At 42.3% G+C, this 24663-nt stretch overlaps 2 protein-coding genes across 2 annotated transcripts in view; one reads left to right on the top strand and one right to left on the bottom strand.

Annotated features, from left to right (window-relative positions):
* The window catches only part of TOPORS (topoisomerase I binding, arginine/serine-rich, E3 ubiquitin protein ligase), a 122538-nt gene that overhangs the window by 37690 nt on the left and 60185 nt on the right, over positions 1-24663 (bottom strand). The gene's annotated exons all lie outside the window — the stretch shown is intronic.
* ACO1 (aconitase 1, soluble) overlaps positions 29-24663 on the top strand; it is a 52718-nt gene continuing 28083 nt past the window's right edge. The window contains exons 1-5 of the mRNA XM_004677708.2: positions 29-111; positions 18371-18482; positions 19312-19427; positions 20542-20710; positions 21990-22127. Of these exons, the coding sequence (XP_004677765.1) occupies positions 19331-19427; positions 20542-20710; positions 21990-22127 (404 nt within the window). The 5' untranslated portion in view covers positions 29-111; positions 18371-18482; positions 19312-19330. The remainder of the gene's footprint in view (positions 112-18370; positions 18483-19311; positions 19428-20541; positions 20711-21989; positions 22128-24663) is intronic.

Here is a 24663-nt window from a genome sequence, read left to right on the forward strand (position 1 = left end):
ACGGGGAGGAGCGCAGAGGCGGCGGCGACCCGGACCACGCAGCGCACGGGAGCGCGCCCCGCAGCTTGATTCGGGCCCACAGGTCGCGGGAGCCCAGGCGTGCGGCGCGCGGTGAGTACCCCCTCGGCCCAGGGGACGTCTCGGGGCGGGAGCGACAGCCGCCGGGTCCCCGGGGTGTCTCTGGGCGCCACGTTCCCGGAGCCGGAGGCACCTTCCCGGGGCGGAACGGAGGGGAAAGGAGCTGCCGGGGGTGGGGGAGCGTTCGGGAAAGGCCGGTGGGGGAATCCGGGACTGGGTCCCGGGCACTGACCTCCCCGCCTCTGCCCCATCCTCTGCCGCGCCCGGCAGCGACTCGCGGACTGGACTTGGCTCTTCTTGTCGCTCTTTGCCTGGGCTGGACGCACCGCCCCGAGGGACCTCGCGGGGGAGTGTGGGCCTCACTGGGGATCCTCGCGGAGTCTTTGCGGGCCGCACCGGCGAGTCCTACCCCGAGGGTGTGCGCGCCCGCCGCGGGCTCCTAAACCCCAGTGTGCGGCCCACGTCGCGAATCTTAACCCGAGAGTGTGCGGGCCACTCCGGGGAGCTCCAACCCCCGGGGCGTGCGAGGCGCACCCGGGAGTCCTAGACGCGAGGAAGTTGTGCGGGTCTCACCCGGGAATTCTAACTCCTAAGAGGGTGTGTGAACCTCGCCGGAAGTTCTCGCCGAGACCCGACCGGCCCGACTAGGAAATCTCTCAGAGGTGCCTGCAGATCCCGGAATCCACACCAAGTAGTAGGGAGGAAATGGGGTGCAGGGTGGAGACCCATGGTGGAGAGGCTGATGATGTAGAGCCAAGGTGGTAGATTTAGAGGGGGTGGTGGTGGGGGGAAGCTTGGACTGCCCTTCCTAATTCAGCCAGCATGTCAGAGTGACATATCTGCTTGCAACACTCAAAACCCTCTCATGGCAGGGATGGGGGTGGAGGGAAACAAAACCTGTACAACCAATTGGGGGGGGGGTCCAAAAGCCATTTATGCTCTTTAAAGTGACAATATAATGGAAGTTTTGTATATGTGTGTTACATTTTTTTTTTAAAGATTTATTTATTTAGTCATATGGAACTGGGGTACAAGCCAGAGATGCGGAGGGTGAGAGGATTCACCAGAGACAGAGTGGGGAGCAGAACAGGCAGAGCTACATAAGATACACTGCTGAGGGGAGCAGCGGGCGGGTCAGGAGAGGTCTGCCTCGCCATGTGGATCTCCTCCGGGGCAGGCGGGATTCGAACTCATGCGGTAGTGGCTTTAACTTCTTAGTGCAGTGCTTTAACCCACTGCACCACCAGGGAGGGCCGTGTGTTACATTTTTAAATATCTACCACCTATAACATAGACATTTTCATTATATATAATTCTTTTAAAAACAATGGGTCTTTTTTTTTTTGTGGGACATTTTTGTCATAGATATTTCCAAAACATTTTCGAAAACAGAATGCTACAGAGAAGAGTGGCATTGTTTTGTATTTTTGCAAATCTCTTTAATGTCAAGTTTAATAAAAGGCAGCTGGAGTCTTCATGTGCTTCTGCATTCAGTATGTTGCAATAACATGTCATGCTGCCTCTAGAAAACTCCACTCTATACTCCAGGAAACATGTGAGAGAAAAGGCAAATAGCACCGTGTATTAGGAAAGTGGGTTTAATCCTGTGGGTCCCTAAAGTCCCTTGTGCACACTGGGAGAACCACAGGGGTGAGATGCTTCAGTGGCAGGAGTCATAGGCCTCCACCTAACTCCTATCACTCTGTGCCATGCATGATGTTAACTTTTGGTACTTGGCACCAAACTTAACCTCACTTTAGAAAGCAAGTAGTCTCCAGCATAAGCACATGAGTGCTCTGCCTGCCTTCTGAAAACTTGGCAAGGCTCCTTTAGCTTTGGTTGTTTCTGTGCCTAAAGAACTAACCATCTGCATTCAGGTTGCGTCAGTGACTTGGCACCCGGGACCTGTGGGTTCAGAGATGGGCCCATGGGGAACCCAGGACAAGTGGGAAGGGGCTTGTGTCAAAGTTGAGAGGGTGGGAAGTTATTTCCAAAACAGCACAGGGAAGGCTTTTTCCTGCCTTTCCTCGTTTTCACTTCTGTTTGTAGTTGTGTAGCCTGGACTTCATTGGAATATGATTCCCAATCTTGGTGCTCTTTCACTTTCCTCTTTGAGAAGTGTATTTTGTGAGTAGCCCCTCAACCCCTGCCAGAACCACATCTGGCATCCAACGACTGGTAGGTAGGCGTCTCACTGGATTTTTTTCTTGGTTTCATGCTCTGTCAGCACAATTTCCAGGGAGAAATTAATATACGTGTGTGTATATATAGTTGGCCCTTGTGGGTCTGAGCTGCATGGGTCCACGTTTACATGGAACTTTTTCTATTCATGGATTTAATCACCCACAAGGTCAGCTGTCTGTTGAATTTGAGAATGTAGAATCTGCAGAAGGAGGGACCCACAGATATGGAGTATTAACTCCTAGGGACTTGAGCATCCCCAGATCTTGGTAATGGGAGAGTGGAGTGTTGTCCTAAAACCAGTCCCTTGCAGAAACTGAAGGATGACTGTAGCTAAGTTTTGCAGACATCAAATTATGCACTGATAATTTTGACTGCTCAGGATCAGTGCCTTTAACTACCTTCCACTCTCTGTTGTACAGAGTCAGCTCTACATCAAAGGGAAAATATTCTCTACTCTCCCTTTTGCCATGCAGCTTCTTGTGCGTGGATGCAGTAACTTGGACGCTGTAGCCAGTACTTCAGAGATGTTGCAAGGACATGAGCATGGGCAGCTGTCATTATACTGTCCACCATTGGGAGAAGGGAATGGACCTATCCTCTGGGCACCTGCTGTGTTCTTTGGATAAAACTCAACTTTGGGGCCCTCCCTGGTAGCACAAAGGGTTAAAGCACAGCACTAAGAAGCTAAAAACCACTTCAGCATGAGTCCGATCCAGATCCCCGTCCCAAGATGACCCACATGGTATGGCAGTCCTCTCCTGACCCGCCCACTGCTCCCCTCAGCAGTGTACTTCATCTGTCTGCCTGTTCTGCTCCCCACTCTGTTTCTGGTGAATCCTCTCATTGCCCCTGCACCTCTGGCCTGTACCCCAGTTCTGTATGCATAAATAAATCTTTAAAAAAAAAACAACTCCACTTTGATGGAGTTTTCCTTTCTCCCTTCAGTAGAAATGCATTGAATAACTGCTTTCCAAGTGTCCCGTTCTGGACTGGACACTGGGGGAAAGTACAGACACATGCAATCCCTGTCCAGCTGGAGGGACAGCGGTAGCTAAGGTTGCTGCTGGTTAACAGAGACAGGACACATGAACTGTGGTCCTGTGTGAAAAACAGTAATCCCCACCAAGTGTCCTGAGGAAGCTTGAGCATCAACTACACTGTAAAGTTAGTGACAAAAATCTACTTTCCGTGATGTCCAAAAGGAGCAACTCCCTGTGAGGCAGTCAGTCCATCCAGAGAAATGAGCTCCAGCCTTGGGGAAGACACAGTCTCTGTCAGTATCACTTGAAGAAGGGGTTGTTGTGCCATTGTTGTCCCAGGGCCAGTGTTTGCTGGAGCTGGCTTGCCCTGGCATTTTGTGCATTTCTTTCCAACCTTGTGTTCAGTGACACCACATTCTTTAGCTTGAAATAAGCCATTTTCAGAATATTTCCACCTTGGAGCTTGGCAAGTGCTATTAGTCAAGGCCTTTACCCCCTGGAGAGAAAGTTGTTAAATGTTCGCCAGCACATCATTCTTACTGTTAGAGCCAGGGTGCATTTTAGTTGTTTATATTTTAATAGAAAACAAATTCTTCAGCCTGGACAAACACTGGATATAAACTGTGTGAGTGCAGCCCTCCAAGACTTTTGATAGGGAAAAGCAGTGTATTTTCACCATACCCAAGCACATGGAACAGCACATTTTTTTTCAAAAAGGGGGCAGATATTAAATAGTTCACACTTTTTTTGAGGTATGAAAGTAATCATAGACATTTTAAACAAATGGCCAGAGCTGGGCTCCAGAAGAATTTTTATCTATAAAGCTGGGGCTAAGCCATCATTTGCTGTCCCAGAATAGTAGACAGGAGCCATGCTTCAAGGAGGAACTTTCATGGGGCAGGAATTTCTTTGGGACTTTATGCATGGATACCAGGCACTTGATAAACCAAGTTGGATACAGTGGTAAATAGTAACTGCAAAGGATATGGAATCTGTGGAAAAATACACAGTAGATAGTTTAAAGGCAGATCAAGTATGTGTCGTTTTGAGGACACAGCCTGGAGTGTGAGTGGGGTCTTTATTCCCAAGACAAGTCAGACATTATGCTGAGATGGTTGGACCTGCAGGCTAACCCATTCTGTGAATTTTAAATGTCTTTAATCACTATCTGTCTCCAGGACAAAGACAGTGTTTAAAAAGGAAGACAGATGTTAAATATATATTATACATATCATGTGTACACACATACTGCATATATGCCTACTTGTATAGATGCATATTTTGCTATATGTGTCTGAACTGTGTGCATGTGTGATCAGGCATGCCATATTTAAAATAGTCTTATAAATGTATAAAAGATAGACATAGCATGCTATTAATCATAGCCAGTTCTGGTGGTAGAATGGGGTGGAAGGAAGACAGGGAACTTCCATTTTTAGTCTTTAAAATAACCATAGCCTGCCTTACTGCAGTATTTATATATTGCTTATACACCAAAAGACATACAAAATTAAAAAAAAAAAAAAAGCTAAGATTCAGACAACCTATACTTCTAAAAGGGAAATAGAGTAATTTCTCTGGTAAAAATGTTACAGAAATTACTCGACTCCCCTCCCCGCCCCAAATAATTACTTGAATTGTCATAGCACAGTTCTGAGCTAGTACATTAATTCTAGTATACATTAACTCAAATTCATATAGTGAGAGCACCCTCTCAGACGAAAACCTTTTACTAAACAGTGTTTGACTTAAATCCCTGCCTGAGGTTAGAAACACCAGATCAGAGTGGTCTTTCATGGACTATCTTCAGCCTGTAAACTGATATTATAAAATGCTGTTTTATGAAATGTCATGCAGTTGTTTTTAAATCAAAAAACATATTACCCTAGAATATCTCCCTGTGAAAATAGGCTTCTTTGAGGAGGCCAAAGTATGTGCCTGTGTGTAGGGTGTGAATTGCCATGGACAACGTAGAGTATTCACAAATGCTGGCTACTCTTCCCTTGGAGATACAGTTGGTTTTTAAATTTTCTTCATGTTGCTTATGTAGAAAGTATTAAACATGTATAAATCCGATATAACAAGTATTAAATGTGAGCAAATACCAGCGCACTGTGACCAGCAGTAACCCCTAGAACTAATACAGGCAGGACTACAAGACCCCTCAGTTGCCTTCAGTTTTCTCAGATGGGCCTAGTAGCAGCCCCCTGCTGTCCCCTCTCTCCCAGTGGGAACTGCACAACAGAGGCCTGGGGAACTGAGAACAGCTGCTGAGGGACCTTAGTCACACTCTGTCTACTTCCCTGTGGAGCTGCTGCCACCCTCAGCCCCACCCTCTCCCTCTAGTTGACCCAGAACTTAGAAAGTTCTCCATGGGATGAGTACCATCACCAGAGAATCACCAGCTGACATGCTCCTTCTACAAACTGACTTTCATTTCTTCATTAGTTGCTTTTAATGAAAACTGTCAGGCATATATAAAGAAGTGGAAACGAGAGTATCACCCCCAGCTTTAACATTGTGAACATGATTATTTAGCCACTCCTTTTCATCTCACTCTTTCCACATACTAAATTCTCCCTCTGCTAGAAGTTGGCAATTAAAAACTGAACTGCATAAATTTTTAAAATATTCTTTGTTGTGTCTTTAAAAAAACAAGTATGTACTGACTGCTGTTGCAAAGTCTTTATACTATTTAACCTTTGTGTCAGCCAAACTACAGTACTGGATGACTCTTGAACCCTTGCTGTGTACTCTTGTCTAAGTTTTGCATCTGCTCTGCTGCCTTCTAAGTCAGTCTTTGCTCCTTCCCAACCCTCTTCTGGAAAACCTTTCTCAATTTTCACAGTAAAACTGCTCTCTCCTGCGTCTGTATCATAATGTAGCTATTTCTGTGTTTATCTTAGATTGTACTATTCCTGTGAAGGAATATTTTCCTTGTCACTGTCCTGTAGTACTTAGAAATGCTCACTGCAAAGAATATGCTCAGGAAACATGCTAATTAAATTAATTTGAAATTTTGAAGTTCACTGAAGAAACTTTTTGTTGTAAAAGAAATACCTCATGTTAAAAGAGAAATCTTCAGATATTGCCTAGAACCAAGAACATTTGATCTCAACTCTAGGTAATTTAAAAGATTTTAAAGAATTATGATGAAGAGTCTTCCATTTGAGTCACCATTAACTGAGTTAATATATAAAAGGCAAGTTTTTGGAGGCTTTCTTTATGGTTGTCATTTGTCACATAAGTATCTGGAACCTTTGGGTATTCTCTGATTTCAGAATATTCTTCCCTCCAGTAGATAAAAATGACTGACTGTATTTTAGAATATTCATTGTTTAAGATGTAGATTTGAATCTTCAGCTAAAAAAAAAAAGGTCAACTTTAAGCCAACATATCCCATAAAGTAAGTTGATATCAATCTCAGAAATAATAGCAGTTCACAAGTATGGACTAACCAGTGTAAGCAGTGCTTTTCTCCATTGTTACCTTATTTAATAATCACCATTGTAGCCTGGAAGGCCAGTGCAGTGCAGCCTTTGTTACCTTAAATCTGCAAATAAATAAACTGAGGTTTAGGAAAATAGATCAACTCTTGTCTATGGCAGTAAGTGATAGAGTCTGATTTTTTTTTTTAATGCATACAGAACTGGGGTACCTGCCAAAGGTACAAGGGTGGTGAGACAGAGACAGTGGGGAAAACAGGAGGACTGACTGAAATACACTGCTGAGGGGAGCAGTGGGCAGGTCAGGAGAGGTCTGCTGCCCCATGTGAGTCAGCTCCCTGGCCAGGGATGGAACTCGGTTTGTAGTGGCTGCGATAGCTTCTTAGTGCTGTGCTTTAACCTGTTGTGCCACCAGGGAGGGCTCAGAGTCTGATTTTTAAACCTGAGTTTGGAAGATTGGTAATCTTTGAGATTACATTTTGTAAACATGCAAAGACAGGAAGCTATCTTTCTAAGCATTAGCCCTTTTTGGACAGATAAAGTTCTTGAGGTAATTATGTATCCCCTAATGCCACAGCAGGACTAAAATGATACCACACTCTCTGAACTAATCATTTGTTAAGTGTCTTCATGTTCTGCTTTATTCTTTGTTGTTAAAAGTTAATCCACTTTCTGGGCCCTCCCAGGTGGCACAGCGGGTTAAAGCACTGCACTAAGAAGCTTAAGCCACTTCCGCATGAGTTCGATTCCTGCCTGCCCTGGAGGTGACCGCATGGCACGGCAGACCTCTCCTGACCCGCCCGCTGCTCCCCTCAGCAGTGTACTTCGTAGATCTGCCTGTTCTGCTCCCCACTCTGTCTCTGTCTCTGTCTCACCGCCCCTGAGCCTCTGGCCTGTACCCCAGTTCTGTATGTACAAATAAATAAATCTTAAAAAAAAAAAAAAGTTAATCCACTTTCTGATGAATTAGCAAGGCTGTGTACACATATATCCCACTTTGGTGCCCTCTTTTTCTTCTCTTGACCTAAGGAGAACTCTGGGCAAGCCTGGAGAGTGAAACCTACCTGGGTTTTTGCTCAGATAAAAATGTGAGGCTGACTAATTGTTCCTTATTCTCACCATCAAGTTTATGACTGTTATTATAAAGTCGTAAAGCAAAGTACATATAAGAGGTGCATCAGTCTAAGAAAGTATCCTATGTGATAACCAGATTTGACTTTTGGGTAGAGTAGAAGTGAAGTGATCGAGTCATTGTGGACTGTCTGCTCAATGCAAGCGCTGTGCTAGAGCAGACGTACTAAAAGTGCAGCTGGGGGTAGTGGCGGGGTCCAGATCCAACCTCAGGATTGGCTTTCAGGAAATCCTATAGTTCAGAAGATCCTTATATTTTTAGATAACTAATCAGTTGTATTTTAGGTGATAGTGAGTTCTGAAGACGGGTTTTGAAATCAACTTATCCTTTAAAAATTATCTATCATACAAATTTTGTCTTAAGTGATATTTTAGGGGAAATAGAGATTGACTAGTCCTAGAAATATGAGACACAGAGTTAAAGATTTAAACTGGGATGCACAATTTAAAAAATTTGTTTGGTTCATTTGGGTGCTTAAAAGAAGTGACTACAGGCCCTCCCTGGTGGCGCAGCGGGTTAAAGCACAGCACTAAGAATCTAAAGCTGCTTCCGCAGGAGTTCGATTCCCTCCTGCCCTGGAGGTGACCACATGGCATGGCAGACCTCTCCTGACCCGCCCGCTGCTCCCCTCAGCAGTGTACTTCGTTGATCTGCCTGTTCTGTTCCCCATTCTGTCTCTGGTGAAGCCTCTCGCCGCCCCTAAGCTTCTGGCCTGTACCTCAGTTTTGTATGTACAAATAAATGAATCTTTAAAAAAAAAAAAAAAAGAAGTGACTACAAAAACCCTGTCACTTAGGCTGCCTTCAGGGAGGCATCATGGTGTAAGAGACTGACGTGGCATCAGGATCTGGTTTGACTCCCAGCCTGGCCCTGGACACTTACCAAAATGTCCTTGGCAAGTTACGTAAGCTTTCTGATCCACAGTCTTCCCACCTGTAAAAATAGGGTGGTCATGCCTTTCCCACAGAGTTGCTGATGTATGTGCATAATACGTGCACATCTTCTGAGCTTACGTCCCCACCCAGACCTCCCCAGCTGCTAGCCCACAGGGGCAGCTGCCTAAGGGGCATTTTCACCCCAGATCACCAGATCTAAAGCTGTCATCCTGCTTCCCCTCTTGGCCATTGGCTCTGCCAATTTGCAGAGAAGAAATGTGGGAGCTATCCTAGGCTTCTTTACCACCTTCAGTCCATTCTGCTTTCTGAACTCTCTCAGGGCCCTGCCCCTCTCCTTTTCTCTTCTCCTTGCTCTACCCAACATACATCCTGTTCTTCATCCACATAGAACTGCTCGCTGTTTCTCTGCCCAGAGGAATCTTTCACTAACTCCCTTCCTCCATGTCATTCTAGGAGGCTTGTCCCTGGAGGCCTTTCTGACCCCCTTCAGGCTGGAATAGATGCTCTCCCTGGATGCTCTTTATCACCCTCCACCCCCATTTCTGTTTCATGGACTGCATGACCTTCCTGTTACTCCTGACCAGTCTGTGTGACTGAGGAGTTTACCTAGTGGCCATAAATGTCATCTGTGTGAATGAATCAATATCAGTCTCTTTTAGACATTCTAGAAGGCCTAGGTACCAAACTGTGCCACAGTCTAATGTTAATCTATTACTTGTAACAAATTCTTGTCACTTGGCAATTCCCATGCTCCTGTGTGGGCCCCTGAGGTGGGACTAGAGCAGATGTTTAAGGGCTGGTCTTGAGAATCTGAGAGACTTGAGTTCGAGTTATTTTCCTCTCTCAGCATACCTACAGTTTGACTTGAGATATCCAGCCCCTACACACACTGCAAAATTGCTATGGAGAAAAATGCACTGGACAGGAGACAGGAGCATCAGGTCCTCCAGGCAGTTGTCTTTCTTCTGCAAAGTCAATAAGTAAATGGACTTATCCCTTACGCCTCTGAGAACCATTAGCATGGGTCATCACCGTTGAGGCCCTGGTGAGGAGGGTGTTGTGTTTGGCGGGGGTAGGGGGGATGATCTCAGGAGCTTGGTAAACTCACAGAGATAAATACTGCCCTGTGAGATCTTCCAGCCTGATGCCCAGCCTTTTGTAGGAACATTTTTCTTTCTTTTTCCCCTTGTTTTATTTCTTTTTATATTGTTAGCAACATTATATGATTCAAAGGTAGAAGTTCATGACTTTTCAAATGTGTGTTACCATATCCGACCCACCACCAGGGCACCAGCTTTACTGTGGTCCACTTTCTAAATCCTACAGTTTAAGTTAGAAACATTCATTACTGAGGATCAGTGAAGTGAGTTCAGGAGCAGCTTTCTTAAAGAGTGGATTTCAGCTAGGCCTGCTCTATAATGCTTTAAAAAATACAGTTGCCTGCCTCCCCTCCATTCCTCTTCCTCCCAAGGCTTCCATGCAGTAGGGCCTGGTTGAGGTTTCCATAGGTGTCATTTTTTAAAAATATTTATTTATTTATGCATACAGAACTGGGGTCCAGTCCGGAGGTGCAGGGGCGGTGAGAAGATTCACCGGAGACAAAGTGGGGAGCAGAACAGGCTGAATAATGAAGAACACTGCTGAGGGGAGCAGTGGGCAGGTCAGGAGTGGTCTGCCATGCCAGTAGGTCACCTCTCTGACCAGGAATTGAACTGGTGCTGAAGCGGCTTCTGCTAGTCTTGCAGTGATGTGCTTTAACTTGTTATGCCACCAAGGGAGGGCATAGGTGTCATTTTTAAAGTCCCACTGATGACTGGGCTGCTGCAGAGTAGTAAAATCACAGTCCATCAAGGGGCTGACCTTAGTGAAGAAAGGATGAGGCCAGAGCAGAGGGCTGGGTCAAGATGCTTAATTTTGAGGGAGCTTGCCCTGTTCCTTTAGTGTTTCATGGCTAAGTGTCTCATGACTTCATGATAACTTTCTTTTCTCAGTGCATCTCTGAATTATAAATTCTGAAATTCCCTAAGGCCTTTTTTGTGAAATTCTGCTTATATTAGTTCTTAATGGTACCAAAAAGTGAAAATGACACTTTGCTGTTTGAGCTTAAAAGATGTGTTGGCCAATCTTTCTCCTTTGGGAACTGCATATAATGTACAATCTTGGTCTGTGAGCCTCGACTATGGGGGAGCTCAAAGAGGCAGGGGCTACTCAATCAGACATTGCAGTAGTCATGACCCTCCTGTCCCCTAAATCCTGATCTTTGTCTTTGGCAGTAGCTGTGTACATCTGCATTGTGAGTCATGCTCATTTTCTGATGATATCTTCAACTTATCCAGTGATTTAAAGAGTGAAGTTCAGAGAAAGACATTTCAGCAGACTTTTAAAATGCCATCCAATATTTTCAGATTATGAGTTAATTTCTATAAAACTTAAGCAAATTCTGATGTTGGGAACCTATAATTTATAATTTAAAGCAAGTGTAAAGTAAAGTGAGCACTTTGTGGCTTGTCCTTCTTCAAGTCCCCCCAGCATCCACCTCTGCTGTTGCCCTACCTCATGTCATCTTTTGCTCTCACTGTGGCTGTGGCTGCCTGGCCTTTCCCAGGCCCTCTTGAGGGCCTTTGTGAATGATCTTATCCATCCTTCAGATTGCACATGGCTTGTCTCCTCACTTCCTTCAAGGTTTGCTCAAGGGGCTCTGTGTCAATGAGGCCTTTTTTGATCTCCCAGCATCCTTTGTGGCCCTGAGGCTCCCTAATGCCCTCCTCCTGGTTGCTGTGTGACATTCTGCATATTTATCAATTTAGTTTATCTCCTTTCACTATAATGGAAGCACTCATGAGGGCAGGGACTCTTCCCTAGGAGTATCTCTAGTCTTAAGACATTCTCAGCACAAATTAGAGAATTAACATAAATGTATGTTGAATATATGACTGAGTGAATCAAAAGTTTTGCACTTATAAGGGACTTTTAGGTCATGAGCTAACCATAACCTACAGATTAGGAAACTGAGGCCCAGAAAGATTATATGACTTACTCAAAATGAAACTCTGACCGCTTTTTGGGGAAAAAAAAATCTAGAAATGTGTATGAACATTTTGTTCAGTAGTATTGAGTGAGACCGAAGATTAAGTGGAAGTAAACTGATAAAACAGTGAAAAGACCAAGTCTTGTGTGACATTAAGCTTCCTGACCAGGGGAGGCAACGCCTTACACATTTTTATGACATAAAAGCACCTTGCATATAATCAGTGCTCAGAAAAACGGTGTTGATGGGCTTGATAGCCATTCATTTCTCCAAGATTCTCCTTCTGCCTCACTCTTTCACCCTCTCAAAGTAAAGTTCTTACTGTTTCTTCAAAATTTTGGTTATAAGTATCAAATTTAAGAGACTTCTGGGTGTTTAAAAATTTATGAACAGCTAAAGGTATTAAAGAGGTGACCTGGTATCCAAGAAAATTCAGAGGTATTTAGTTATTCCTGTCTATCAGATTAATTAAAAACAGCAAAGAACTAATATTTCTAGCTTTGTGAAAGAACCACATGGATAAGCCATTATAACTGGTTGGCTTGAATGTTTCTGGCCTCAGTCTTGTTTATGCTTACATAGACATCCTTGGAATCTCACTTTTGACAGAAGGTTGTTTATAAGTAGCATGATGTTTAGATATACAGTCAGTTGGGAATGGGACCAATTAATTTCTCTTTAAACCAACAAAGGAGGAAAAGAAGAATGAGAACGGGGAGAACAGCTAATTTTTATAGTGAACTGGAGTAAACCCTAGAATACAGTGATACTGCTTTGATTTAGGAGTTGGAAGTCATGAACATTCTGGATGACTATATTTAGGGAAGTGTGAGAAGAAAGGAAGAGAGGTCAACCAGTCACATGAAACATCTTTCTATTCTTTGCAGAGATTTTAAAAATCTACCCTGAATGTCTTTAGATAGCCTAAGTAAACAGCAGAGGAAGTGTGGTCTGTACTTTAGCCCATCATGTGAAGATTCCCAGCTAACCACCTGAAAGCTCTTTCAGGCTGTACAGGCTCTCCTGGAAACTGATAGGCTAACTGCTACCCCACCCCTGCCAAAAAAATAAATACAACACTCCACCTCTATCCTCTGCCCTCCCCACCCAGGAGCTGATAGGCCCGCTGCTGCTCAGGTTAGGCCTCTCCCTGCTCCCTCCCGCTGGTGTGTGGAAACACTGTGGGTGCCTGAAAGGCCCATTCATATCTGCGCCTCTTTCTGTCTCAAGACAACTTAAGGGGATTCACTTCTGACAACCAAGCAGCTAAATCACAGATTTATATATACCACAGGCTGGAGAGCACCCCAGCAAGAGTGGTATGTTTAGAAGTCATGTTACTCCAAACCCTGGCATTACAGTTGGTTTAGCAACAAACTGCCTGTATGCTGTGCTAGCCTCCCACAAAAACCCTTTGCAAGGTCCCTGCCCAGATTTGGAAGTCCCATCTAGGATTACAGAACACAAAGCTCACTGGCCCATGTGGGATTTTACCCCTGATTTAAGCAAATTAGCCTTTTACCTTTCTATAAACAGTTAATACTGAGTTATCCCTGAGTGTAGCCTTACATCATGCAACAGATTTCCGGGCCACTTCTCATTCTGCCTCTCATGTAGAAAAAACCTGGTAGACTACATGTCTCAAGACCAAGTAGTAGCCAGTAGTGGTGTTAGCCTCTCCTGAGCTGAGTCTCACCCACATTAATAGCTCAGTCAAGTCCCCTCAGAGATGAGGACACTTGGTCCCCAGAGGCCATCTTAGTGTCATTCACTGTGGACTGTTGAGCAGATAGGCAGTTTAGAAGAAATTCGGAGGTCAAGCAGACATATGGAAAACTAGTCATTTTTCCTAGCTATTAAAAGAAATGCCCAAGATTAGCTTTTTAATGTCTTGATTCAGCAGAAGCTGGGGGAAAAAAAAAATGATGGTGCCTTCTTGGCACTTCCATTCACAGCTTCAGAGAAGAGTTACGAAATTGGTGTAGCCTTCTCTGGCAACCTGGAGGTGGTTACCAGGTGCAGCTTATGTAGTCGCATGTGGTTTCACCTAGTTGTCATGCTTCTAGGAACTATGAAAGGTAGGAATTTAATTTAAGGAAATGGATTAAAGACCTACTCAAAGAAGTGTGCCTAAAGGTTACAGCATTGTCTGAACACTAGGATTTTAATAATAAGTGTTTAAGTAAATTGCCATGTGCCTGAATGTTAGATCTTTATGGTGTAGCTAAAAATGATATAAAATATCATCTTTATAAAGTGTATAGATGTATGTGGTCTGTTGTGAGTAAAAAGGCAATTAACCAGGTAATGTGAGCTCTACCATTTTTAAAAGAAATCCAGATGCATTTAGCAGTCAAGTTAAATAAAACTCCAAACCTTGGTATTACCGATAACTTTGTTCACTTGCATTTTTGAAATTTCCTACTATGAGCATCTATTTCTTAGTAATATTTTATACCACCACACAGGAAGGTGTGTTTCAGCACAAGTTTGGCTCCCTGCTGGGATTGGAGAAGAAAAGGGACTTGGGGTGATGGGAGGAGGGTGAAAAGGAAGGGTCCAGCTTGGGGGATATGTTTGGCTTGGTGATGAGTGGAGCTGTCTATCTAAAGTTAAATGTGAGCAGGTTGGAAATTCTCGTTAGAACGTAGGACATATTTGGAAAAGCACTGTGGGTTTATCAAGAGTAATAGACACAAAATTGCTTTTAAATAAATCCCCATCAGACACTATTAAATACAGACCTGCGTACTATAGTTCCCAGAAACACTATTCTGTCTGCCTTTTCAAAGACACTGCTGAAGATGTCAGGCCCTCATTTTATAGACACACTGTTTCTCCCTATATAAATTATCCTCTACAGATATTTATGTACAAATTGAAAATGGCTGCTTTAGCTTTTTAAAAAGTAAGTAATAAATGAGTGAATTCTTATAAAAACTGGACTTTGGAGTCTGTTTAAAATGTGAAAAGCTTCCCTCTCCCACTCCCATTACACAATATATTCTTCTACTTATGGGTAATCAATTAACATTATTCTGTAGTTACCCTTTTTGTATTAATTTTTATATACAGTGGTATGTATGAATGAGTATATACTATAGTCTTGAAGTTTTTGACTTAGATTCTAGATTAACTCTGCAGCTTTGTCTATTTCACTTATATCACCTCCTGTGAGTCTTTGTAAGTAATTTCCTAGGCTTAATCTAAGTTAATCTGACATTGCTATTTCTGTCGTACAACTGATTTGCCCTTACTCCACTGCCTTCCTGGAACAAACTGGTCAGTGGGGCAGATTGTTGGAAAGTTAACAATAAGTTGTCCCAAAATTCACCTACCAGTTACCTCTCTGGAATTCAAAACCACACGGCAGGTTCAGTAACTGGTGACAGAACTAATTTACAAAAGCCACCAGAAGACTGTGTTAGGCCTATGTATACTTCTTTCAGGTGTACTTATGACATATTTTGAGTATTTTTTTCCCTGCCAAAAATTTGTATTTCTTTGGAAGAAAAATATTATCTTCCTGGTTCTAGGGTTGGCTAGTCCTGTAACCCCAGGAAGTCACTTCCTCTTTAGGAACTCTCTTTCTGCATAAGGGGAATATGCTACATGTTCTCTAAGGGGTTTTTGTTTGTTTTGTAAGTAACAATTCCTTCACACTTTTTTTTCCTCTAAGGTTTTTAACGGGAGGTTCAACATTCTCTGATTCCATCACATTGCCTCCTTAGCATCTAAAATCAAGGTGAATGGTGGTGTATTGAGTCTATACCACACATGCATAAGCGAAGGTGCCGCTCCAGGTCCCCCACAGTTGTCCTAGGTTGAGGTTGAAGGTCAGCAGCAAGACTGTGGCTGGGGTGGAAGTGTCTCAGATCCAGCTCTCGGTGCTTAGTATTTAGCACTTTTAGTGATTAGCTTTAAAAATCTAGTGTTCCATATTCCCTTCCCCAGCGTGCTCTCCTCCATGTACAAAATGTACCTGTGGTGACCTTGAGGCTCCCCAAGTCACCCAGCTGGTATTTCAAGATAGGTTAGCTTTGAAAGACACTGGTTCGCTACCAATTATACAAACTCAAAATATTGACCTAAGTGTAGTGAAGGGTTTCAGATACAGTGCAAGTGTCTCTTTGTGGATTCCTTGTGTACATCCTACTTGACCCAGAGGCGCTGGGTAAAGGTTCATTGTCTTGCATTCTGAACATACATGTTCCGGAAGGACATACTGTGAGCTCCAGTCTCACTGACTAATGTAACATTTCCCCAGATTTCATTTTTTTTAATTGTTAATTTCTTTTTTCCTTTTCTCCTTTCTTGTTTTGCCTCCAGAAAGTACTGCCTTATTCTGTAGGATAGAAAAGGCAAACCTGAACACTAGGATAACATTCTACCCTCTTCCTAAAATTCCACATTGATTCAGTTCATTCCTCTCTTAGGAGCATTGAATGGGGGTTGGATAAACATGAAGAAAAAGAAGCAGGAACAAAGCAGAGAGGAGGAGAGGAGAGGAGTTAAGAAAGGAATAGAAACAGTCTGTGCTGTGGTTATGGAAGTAGCAGGTCTCCCTGACCAGTTGGGTTGGTCAGGCTCCTGGACAAAACCCCAATCTTGGCAGAGTTCTAGAGGCCACAGGACCTTTGGTAATACTGGTGTCTCGGGGTGGAGGTCAGCAGACCTGGGAAGCATTTGGATCTGGACCATTCCCAAGTCAAATTATCTTTTCCTCACACGTAGTTGGAACATAGTTGTTTTGGCTTTCTTTTGGGATTACTAAGCACCGGGAACTCCTCTGAGGGGATATGAGAAAAGAGATAGGATGAGTGGAATCTTGGCTGGCTCCGATTCCCAGAGCCCTAAGGCTTATATGAAGTGGCAATTTCCCAACTTCAGGCACCACCAGTTTTGGGGTTGCCAGAACACAGCTCCTGTCGCTTCCCATTGACCTGTGACTCAGTAGAGTAGCCCGGGACATGTGAAATCAAAGCCTGGCTCATATCTTAATATATATGCAGGGTAGGTGACGCCTGCAAAGATTGTGGAAAAGGCAACTCCATGGTTTAAAGCTGAGTCTTGCAGGAGGATTTCCCAGGCCCTTGAGCCTCTTGGCTCTCTACAACTCTGGAGTATTGAGGGGTGATCTTTAGCCAGCATCACCTTTAGAACAGGAATTGCAGAACCTAGAGGCAGGTGGCAACAGCTAGAGTTTAATTCTCCTTCTGCCTCGATCTTATCAGATGCATGCCCTCTGGCAGGATATTCCATCCCCCTGAGCTGTGGTTTCCTAGGCTGTAAAATGGGAGTAATGATAGGCTTTCTTTTACTGCTTATTACCAGACTTAAGACAGTATGCTTGGCTGAGTTGCTATTAGTAATTAATGTCTCCTAACTTCTTCTGTAAGTGGAATTTGCTTCATTAATATAGTGAAACCAGACAGTTAACTAGTTTCTAAGGAAAAGGAGATGGGGGAGTACACCAGGAATTTTCTGTAAGAGCTACATTGGTCACCATGTCCCTACCGACATATCAGCTGGCTTGAGAAGATGGTGGAAATAGTAGGGATTATGCAAGGCTTCCAGAATTATGCCCAGGGTGTCTGTAAGCTACAACATAGTAGTCAGTTGACACGTTTTTGTCCTCACTACTTCTTGGCAAATGCCATATAATTTAACAAGTGCTTTTGCCAGAGAATCTTTGGTTCCCAAGACTTTTAGGACTTAACACAGAGATAGGGATGAATAGATGTGAATGGCCCACCTTTCCTGGTTCTGAGAGGGCTTCCCATCACCTCTCCTGGATGTGGAGATTCAGAACTGTCCACAGACTCTGCAGAAGATCAACTCTTCTGTCAGTTTATTCTCCAGACAGGCAACACAGCAATTTGATTGTTGCAGTTGCTACTGTGTGAGTGGAAAAGTTAAGACAAGGGACAGCAATGTCAGTGACAAACCAAAGAAGAGCACTACTGCCTTTTTAAATTTACATATTCTTAAATGCCTTTTTTTTTTTAAAGATTTTTATTTATTTGTGCATACAGAACTGGGGTACAAGCCAGAGGTGCAGGGGCGGTGAGAGGATTCACCAGAGACAAAGTGGGGAGCAGAACAGGCAGATCATCGAGGTACACTGTTGAGGGGAGCAGCAGGCGGGTGAGGAGAGGTCTGCGTGGTTACCATGTGGATCACCTCTGGGATGGGGATTGAACTCAAGCAGAAGTGGCTCCAGCTTATTAGTGCAGTGCTTTAACCCTTTGTGCCACCAGGGAGGGCCCTAAATTTACATATTCTTTAGAGTGAAGTTACTGGTCTCATTTCCTAGGTGCACATACTTATCAATGTGTGCTTCTGGAGACAAGCATCCATGTTCCTTACTGAACAATGTGCATGTACAGGTTGTTTCCTCCTCGTTGACTCCTTGTTTAGCTGGGATGAGTAACAAATCTCTTGCATTTCTGTAGCCCTTCATCTTATATGCCTGCTTCCCCCCCAAAACTAAAGGCAGTAGCCTGAAAACCACACCTGGTATTCAGATTCTCCACTCACTCAGCAACCATTTTTTCCTAACTTTTATAAATTTAATATAAAAATACTTTGCTTCTAATCCATCTACCACTTGTTTTCTCTTCCAGCTGCTGCATTATTTGCCTGCTCAGGATTACCTCTGCCCTCTCCATCACGCCTGACCCAAATTTTCCCTTTCTGGTTGCCTTACCTTTCTTCTGGTCCAGATCATCTGCCAGGGTAATTTGGGGCAGGGGACAGTCTGGTAATCCTTTGGTCAAAAGGGCCCACAGTTGAGTTGATTTGATAATCATGCTGCAAACATGCAAAGTCATTTAGAAAAGTAAGTCTTTCTGACTCTTGCCCCAAGGAATTTTGCTCTAACTTATATAGTTATTTGAAATCGCTGTTGATGTGTGTGATGGAGGCCAGGAACAGATCCTCGCTTGTTTACTGCTTGTAGTATGTAAAGAGATATTGGAGAAGCCTGCCTACACATATCTGGGGGTTTTATGCCACCACAGTGTATCTTAAAGATCCCCGGATGTGGACACACTATTGCTACCAAATGCAAACGTGAGTCAGGAAGACTTCCAACTAACATATTTATTTATTTAAAATGCTGTAGAAACTGTTACAGCAGAGAACTGCTTTCATGTTCCTACTTCCAAAGTTCAAGTTTTAAACAGTTGCGTAATGTCACCTCTGTGGGCATCTTACCTCCTGCCTAGCCAGACATGAGTCCAGCTATGAGGTCTGTTCATAGTTTAAGATTTACCAAGACACATCGTTCACTTCCCTTCTCCCTGTATCTCATTAGTGAAAGGAATTGTAGAAATAAGACAAAAGAAGTTTAAGATGCTCTGCTCTCTTGCGAGATAAATGCTGCCTATCACAGCCCATTTTATGTGCTAAGAATATGGCTCTTGTATTCATTTGTGTCCTACCTTTCTCCTACTTTGGAAAGATAAGAAGTCATAACCCTAAAGGGAACCTGTACTGTCGTTAAAGAGCAGAGACACTCGTGTCTTTCTTTGAACATAAGATTGAATGTTCCTTTCCTTCTCAGGGAGTGGGCATCAGGAATCATGAGCAACCCATTTGCACATCTTGCTGAGCCTTTGGATCCTGCAGAACCAGGGAAGAAATTCTTCAATTTGAATAAACTGGAGGATTCGCGATATGGTAGGAACCCAGCTCTATGATGTAATTGCTCCAGCGCAATTAGAATGTTACTTGCATAAGAATAAAGCAATGTAATGAATTAGTCTTTAAGAGAGTTGGAAGAGGGAGCAGCAGAGAATGGCTGTGTGTGCTGGATAAAGCACACAAACACGCGGCTCGCCTTTCTCACATTGCTCTTGTGTAAGTGGCTAATGGTGATTACAGACCTGTTGCATCTTGGTAAAACTTTATAGTCTAGTCTTTGTACATATGTTATATTATTTAATAGCAACCCTGTGGGATCTTGTTTATAAAATGTAAGAAGCCCTTCTTTTAATTTTTTTATATAATTTTATTAATAAAGCCAGGGAAATGCTGCTATAATACATTAACTTTTCAAAATGTTTACCATAATATTCTAAGAGATATAAAATTCAGATGTATACATAATCCACAGGAGAAACCCAGTACTTACAAATATGTATATTTTATAGTCCTGAGGAAGCTGTGGCCCAGAGAGGGTCAGTGACATGATCAAATAACAACTCTGTGGGTAGCAGAGGACAAAGACACAATCTTTTGTATTCCACATCCTGTGTTCGTTCTGCCTTTGCACGCTTGCCTTTTCTAGATATTATTAGTAAATAATTTTCCTACCTCAGTATGGAGCTTTTACTTTACAAATAAACAAAGTAGTTTTTCTTATGAGTTACTGTGGTTTTATCTTAGAAACCATGGTTGCTAGTATCCGTAATACACGATGTTTAAGATCTTATTGCCTTTGAAAGATGTACATGATTATACTTTGGTCTCAACTGCCATAATTGAAATGGATTATTTTCTCATTTCTTGAACATTAGTTTTCATTAATCCAGGGCCAGGTAAGTGTTAATATAAAGAATAAACTGAAATATTTTATTTTTGCTTAGTCTGCAGATTATTTCTACTACTGAGTGCTCTTAAACCCATTCAGTAACCACAAACTGTTGGATTAATTTAAACATTACATTTTTTCCCCATTGGAAGAACAGTCTGATGCTTGGTATCAAACTTGTATAAAGATTGACTTTATAGAACTCTTATAATAGGGTGTTCCATGGCGTTTATTTTGTTGTACTTTCTCCTTTACTCCTAGGACGCTTACCATTTTCTGTCAGAGTTCTCTTGGAGGCAGCTGTTCGGAACTGTGATCAATTTTTGGTGAAGAAAAATGACATTGAAAATATCCTAAATTGGAATGTCATGCAGCATAAGAACATAGAAGTCCCATTTAAACCTGCCCGCGTCATCCTGCAGGACTTTACGTGAGTCTAATATGTCACCTCACTCTCCTCCTCCCAATCTGTCAGCCTTTAGAGAAAGCTTTACACACACACATACACACAGAGCAACTATAACTTACCACCCAAATTCCTGATACCTTTAAAGCAGAAATAGGCATTAAGACCCAGCCAATAATGGGCATCAGTCAGGATTGTCTCAGATAAATTGGGGCATGTAGATAGTAGCCTTTTCCTATAACAAGGATTGTCATCTTTGGTCTCAGAGATCCTGGTCCTACATAATACTAGCAAGTGGTGAAAGAAACAGCTTGGGGTGAGTGATACTGGAATCTTTACTCCCCCAGGTCCAGTCACCCAGTGAACTAGGTTCCAAACAGCTGACCTTGGAACATTGATGTGATACAGAGTTCACAGGGCCTGACTTGTCGCTGTTAAACTTTAGTTCACACATACTGCTATTCCCAGAAACCTTTGCTTCCCATCTCACCCTTAACATTTTGAAATACTACCTTAGCATTTTCTTTTTTAAGATTTATTTATTTGTGCATATAGAACTGGGGTACAGGCCAGAGGTGCAGGGGTGGTGAGAGGGTTCACCAGAGAAACAGTGGGGGCAGAACAGGCCAACTGATGAAGTACAGTGCTGAGGGGAGCAGCGGGCGGGTCAGGAGAGGTCTGCAGCGCCATGTGGGTCACCTCCAGGGAGGGGTCCAAACTCTTGCTGAAGTGGCTTTAGCTTCTTGGTGCTGTGCTTTAACCCACTGCACCACCAGGAAGGGCCCTACCTTAACATTTTAAAATACTATTTCATCCTTCTAGAAACCACATTTTATTTTTATACAAGAAGAGCACCCAAATTTTGTACTGACTTAATAAATGGGGAAAATTCACTTAATAAAATTTGATTTATAGCCTGCTATTCTGAATTGTTCCCAGCCCTTTAAAACAGTCTGAAGCTGGAGGTATGATTTCTATGTCATTTCTAGGTCTTTGTCATCCCACCATGTGAATGGGGACAGTTACGGCAATGAGAGATCTGGAGTCACCAAGCTTAGTGTCTCTCTTTAGCTTTAACGCAGTGATAAAACTGCATATGGAGACACCTCTCAGTCCTGACATTTACTACCTAATTGATTTCTGCTTAAGAAAATGTGTTTAGAAACTTGTACTTTCTGAGTCATCTATAGTCAGCTCCACCGTTGAGATAGTCCTACTGCCAGTATTATCAGTGGAGGGAAAGCTGAAAAATCCAAGTACACCTTAACAGATTTATTTTCTGCTTAATTCTCCCTTTTCTTAGGGGTGTGCCTGCTGTGGTTGACTTTGCTGCAATGCGTGATGCTGTGAAAAAATTAGGTGGAGATCCAGAGAAAATAAATCCTGTCTGTCCTGCTGATCTTGTAATTGATCATTCCATCCAGGTTGATTTCAACAGAAGGTAAGAGATTAAGATGAAAACCTGGATTTTCTGATATGTGTATAAATAATTTAAGCGATATACACACACACACACACACACACACACACACACACACACACACACATATATATATATATTTTTTACATCAAAGTTCAGTTTTGTACATGCATGCTTGTATGCTTTCTCCTTTCAAGTTTAGTGCCCTTAAAATTCCCCACCACCAATTCACCTGTGAACCATCACCATAGTCCCTGTACTCTTCTTTTCCCTGTTTTATTATTATTATTATTAAAGATTTATTTACTTATGCATATAAGAACTGAGGAACAGGCCAGAGATATGGGAGCAGGGGTGAGAGGATTCACCAGAGACACAGGGGGAGCAGAACAGGCAGATCTACTGAAATACACTGCAGAGGGGAGCAACAGGTGGGTCAGGAGAGGTCTGCCACACCTTGTGGGTCACCTCCCTCGCTGGGAATCCAACTCTTGTTGCAGTGGCTTCAGAGAGCTTGATAGTGCTGTGCCTTAACCCATTGCACCCTCTATTGCAAAATATCTCTTGACATATAGTCTTTAAATCTTTTTTTTTTCCTATTTTTTGGATGGAAGCAGCTTGTGTTTAACTCTAGCTTAGGATCTAGGTGAAGACCCACACATGAATTTCATCCATGAGAGCTTTTCAATACAAGTACGTGTGACTTCAAGAGAGTTTGGTGTTTTTTCAAACTACTAGAGTCTTATTCCTTGATTCCATGCAACTGATTCATATCTATCTGTCTCTGCTTCTCTATGTGGATAACTATAATACTGATCCCTTTCTTTTCTGGTTTTCTTTTTGTTTCTGTTGTTTGGGATATCCAGTTCTTTCCTCCTGACAGATTTTCACCAATTACCCTAAAATCTAGGTGCCAGTCAAGGTGTTTCTTACACATCTGCAAGCTGGGTGGGAGTTCAGTTTCTCTGAACGAGTGCCCTTGGGCAGCCGTTTCATGCAGCAGTGCTGGGTTTGACTGCTCTGCATGTCCTGCAAGGGGACAGCTCAATTCCGTGTGTCTCTTTGTGGGTCCCGGCTGAAGGAGAAAGCAGCCATCTGGGAGCACAGGAGAGCCAGCAAAGAATTTGAATTTGAAATAGCTCTTGAGGTGGTCTAATCAAGAACCGCATACAGTCACATTTATTCAGATTAATCAAAGCAAGTCACACGCTGAAGCCCACAGTTCCATCTTTTGTAGAAATAACTGCCAGATTACACAGCAGGGTTTGGATACAAGGAAGACAACCAGATAGGCTGCTGAAAGGCTAGTTTTTTAACTTAGCAATTTAACTACATACTATTATTGTCAACTATCAGTGGGGCAAGAAATAGCTATTCTGCACATTTCTAAGAAAATTTATTTGATGAAGAGAAATATTCATATGAATTAAAGTATTAATAAAGATAAAATCATGAAAAAGTTGTCAGATAACTTGGTAAGAATGACCTAAATTTAGAAGCAACGAATGAATCATAAAAGGAAAACAATCTAAAGATTTAAGGACTTCAAAGTTAACAAAATAACTTGAAAAATATATGCCGCAAGTTTGACAAAGCATGAATTTTTAATAAAGAATGTGTATGATCCATTTAGAAAACTAGTAAAACTCAGCAGATAAATGGACAAGGAAAGTGGGCATTTCATAATATAAGGGAATGCAGATGGTATGGTAGGGAAAGGCGTGCAAACTTAAAGTAATAAAAATAAATTAAATCCTTGAGATACCATTTTCTCTTATCGGCATAGTTAAGATTAGAAAACAAACATTATTAATTATAAAGGTGTAATGAGGTTGACATTTTTATACACAGTTGATAACACTGTAAATTAGAAATGCCCATATCCTTTTTCCTAGAATTTCCACTTCTAGATAATCGGAAATTCAGAAAAAGCTTTATGACTGAAATAGTGTTCATTAAGATAATATTTATCATGAGGACTTAGAAGCATTCTAAATGTTCAACAAAGGAAAATGATTTGTTAAATTATGGTACGTCCTTAAAGTGAATTGTTAGGTAGTTTTGACAGTTATATCTATAATATCCTTAATAGCACTTGGAACATGTTACTCAGTTCAGTGAGCTAGATATGAATTGCATATGTAGAGTGATCTCAGATGAAGAAAAGTTAGCAGAAATTAAATAATTCTGAAGAGCTGACAAATAACTAAATGATCTCTGGAATTCTAATTGTTCTTTATTTTTAGAATAAACTATTGTTTTTTATAGGAAAATTATTTAAGACTCTAAAACATTCAATGGAGGAAAAAAGCTTTGTTTCCTTGGGGATTTGAATAGGTTCCATACAACCTCAAGAGAAATGTAGAAATTGATTATTTCAAATTAATCTTGCCATTATCTAAGCCACATAAATTTAGGATAAGGAGAAATCAGTACTTTGTCTATGAACTGAGTAAACAGACTGGATACTGATCAGCATTTTGCTTTCCTTTAGCAACATGCCTTTTTCCCCTACCTTAAATCATTAGTTCAGATTAATATTTTAGTTTCAAAGGGA

Source organism: Condylura cristata, unplaced genomic scaffold (genome assembly GCF_000260355.1).
Source record: "Condylura cristata isolate star-nosed mole 26May11 unplaced genomic scaffold, ConCri1.0 scaffold00006, whole genome shotgun sequence".
NCBI classification, from domain to species: domain Eukaryota; kingdom Metazoa; phylum Chordata; class Mammalia; order Eulipotyphla; family Talpidae; genus Condylura; species Condylura cristata.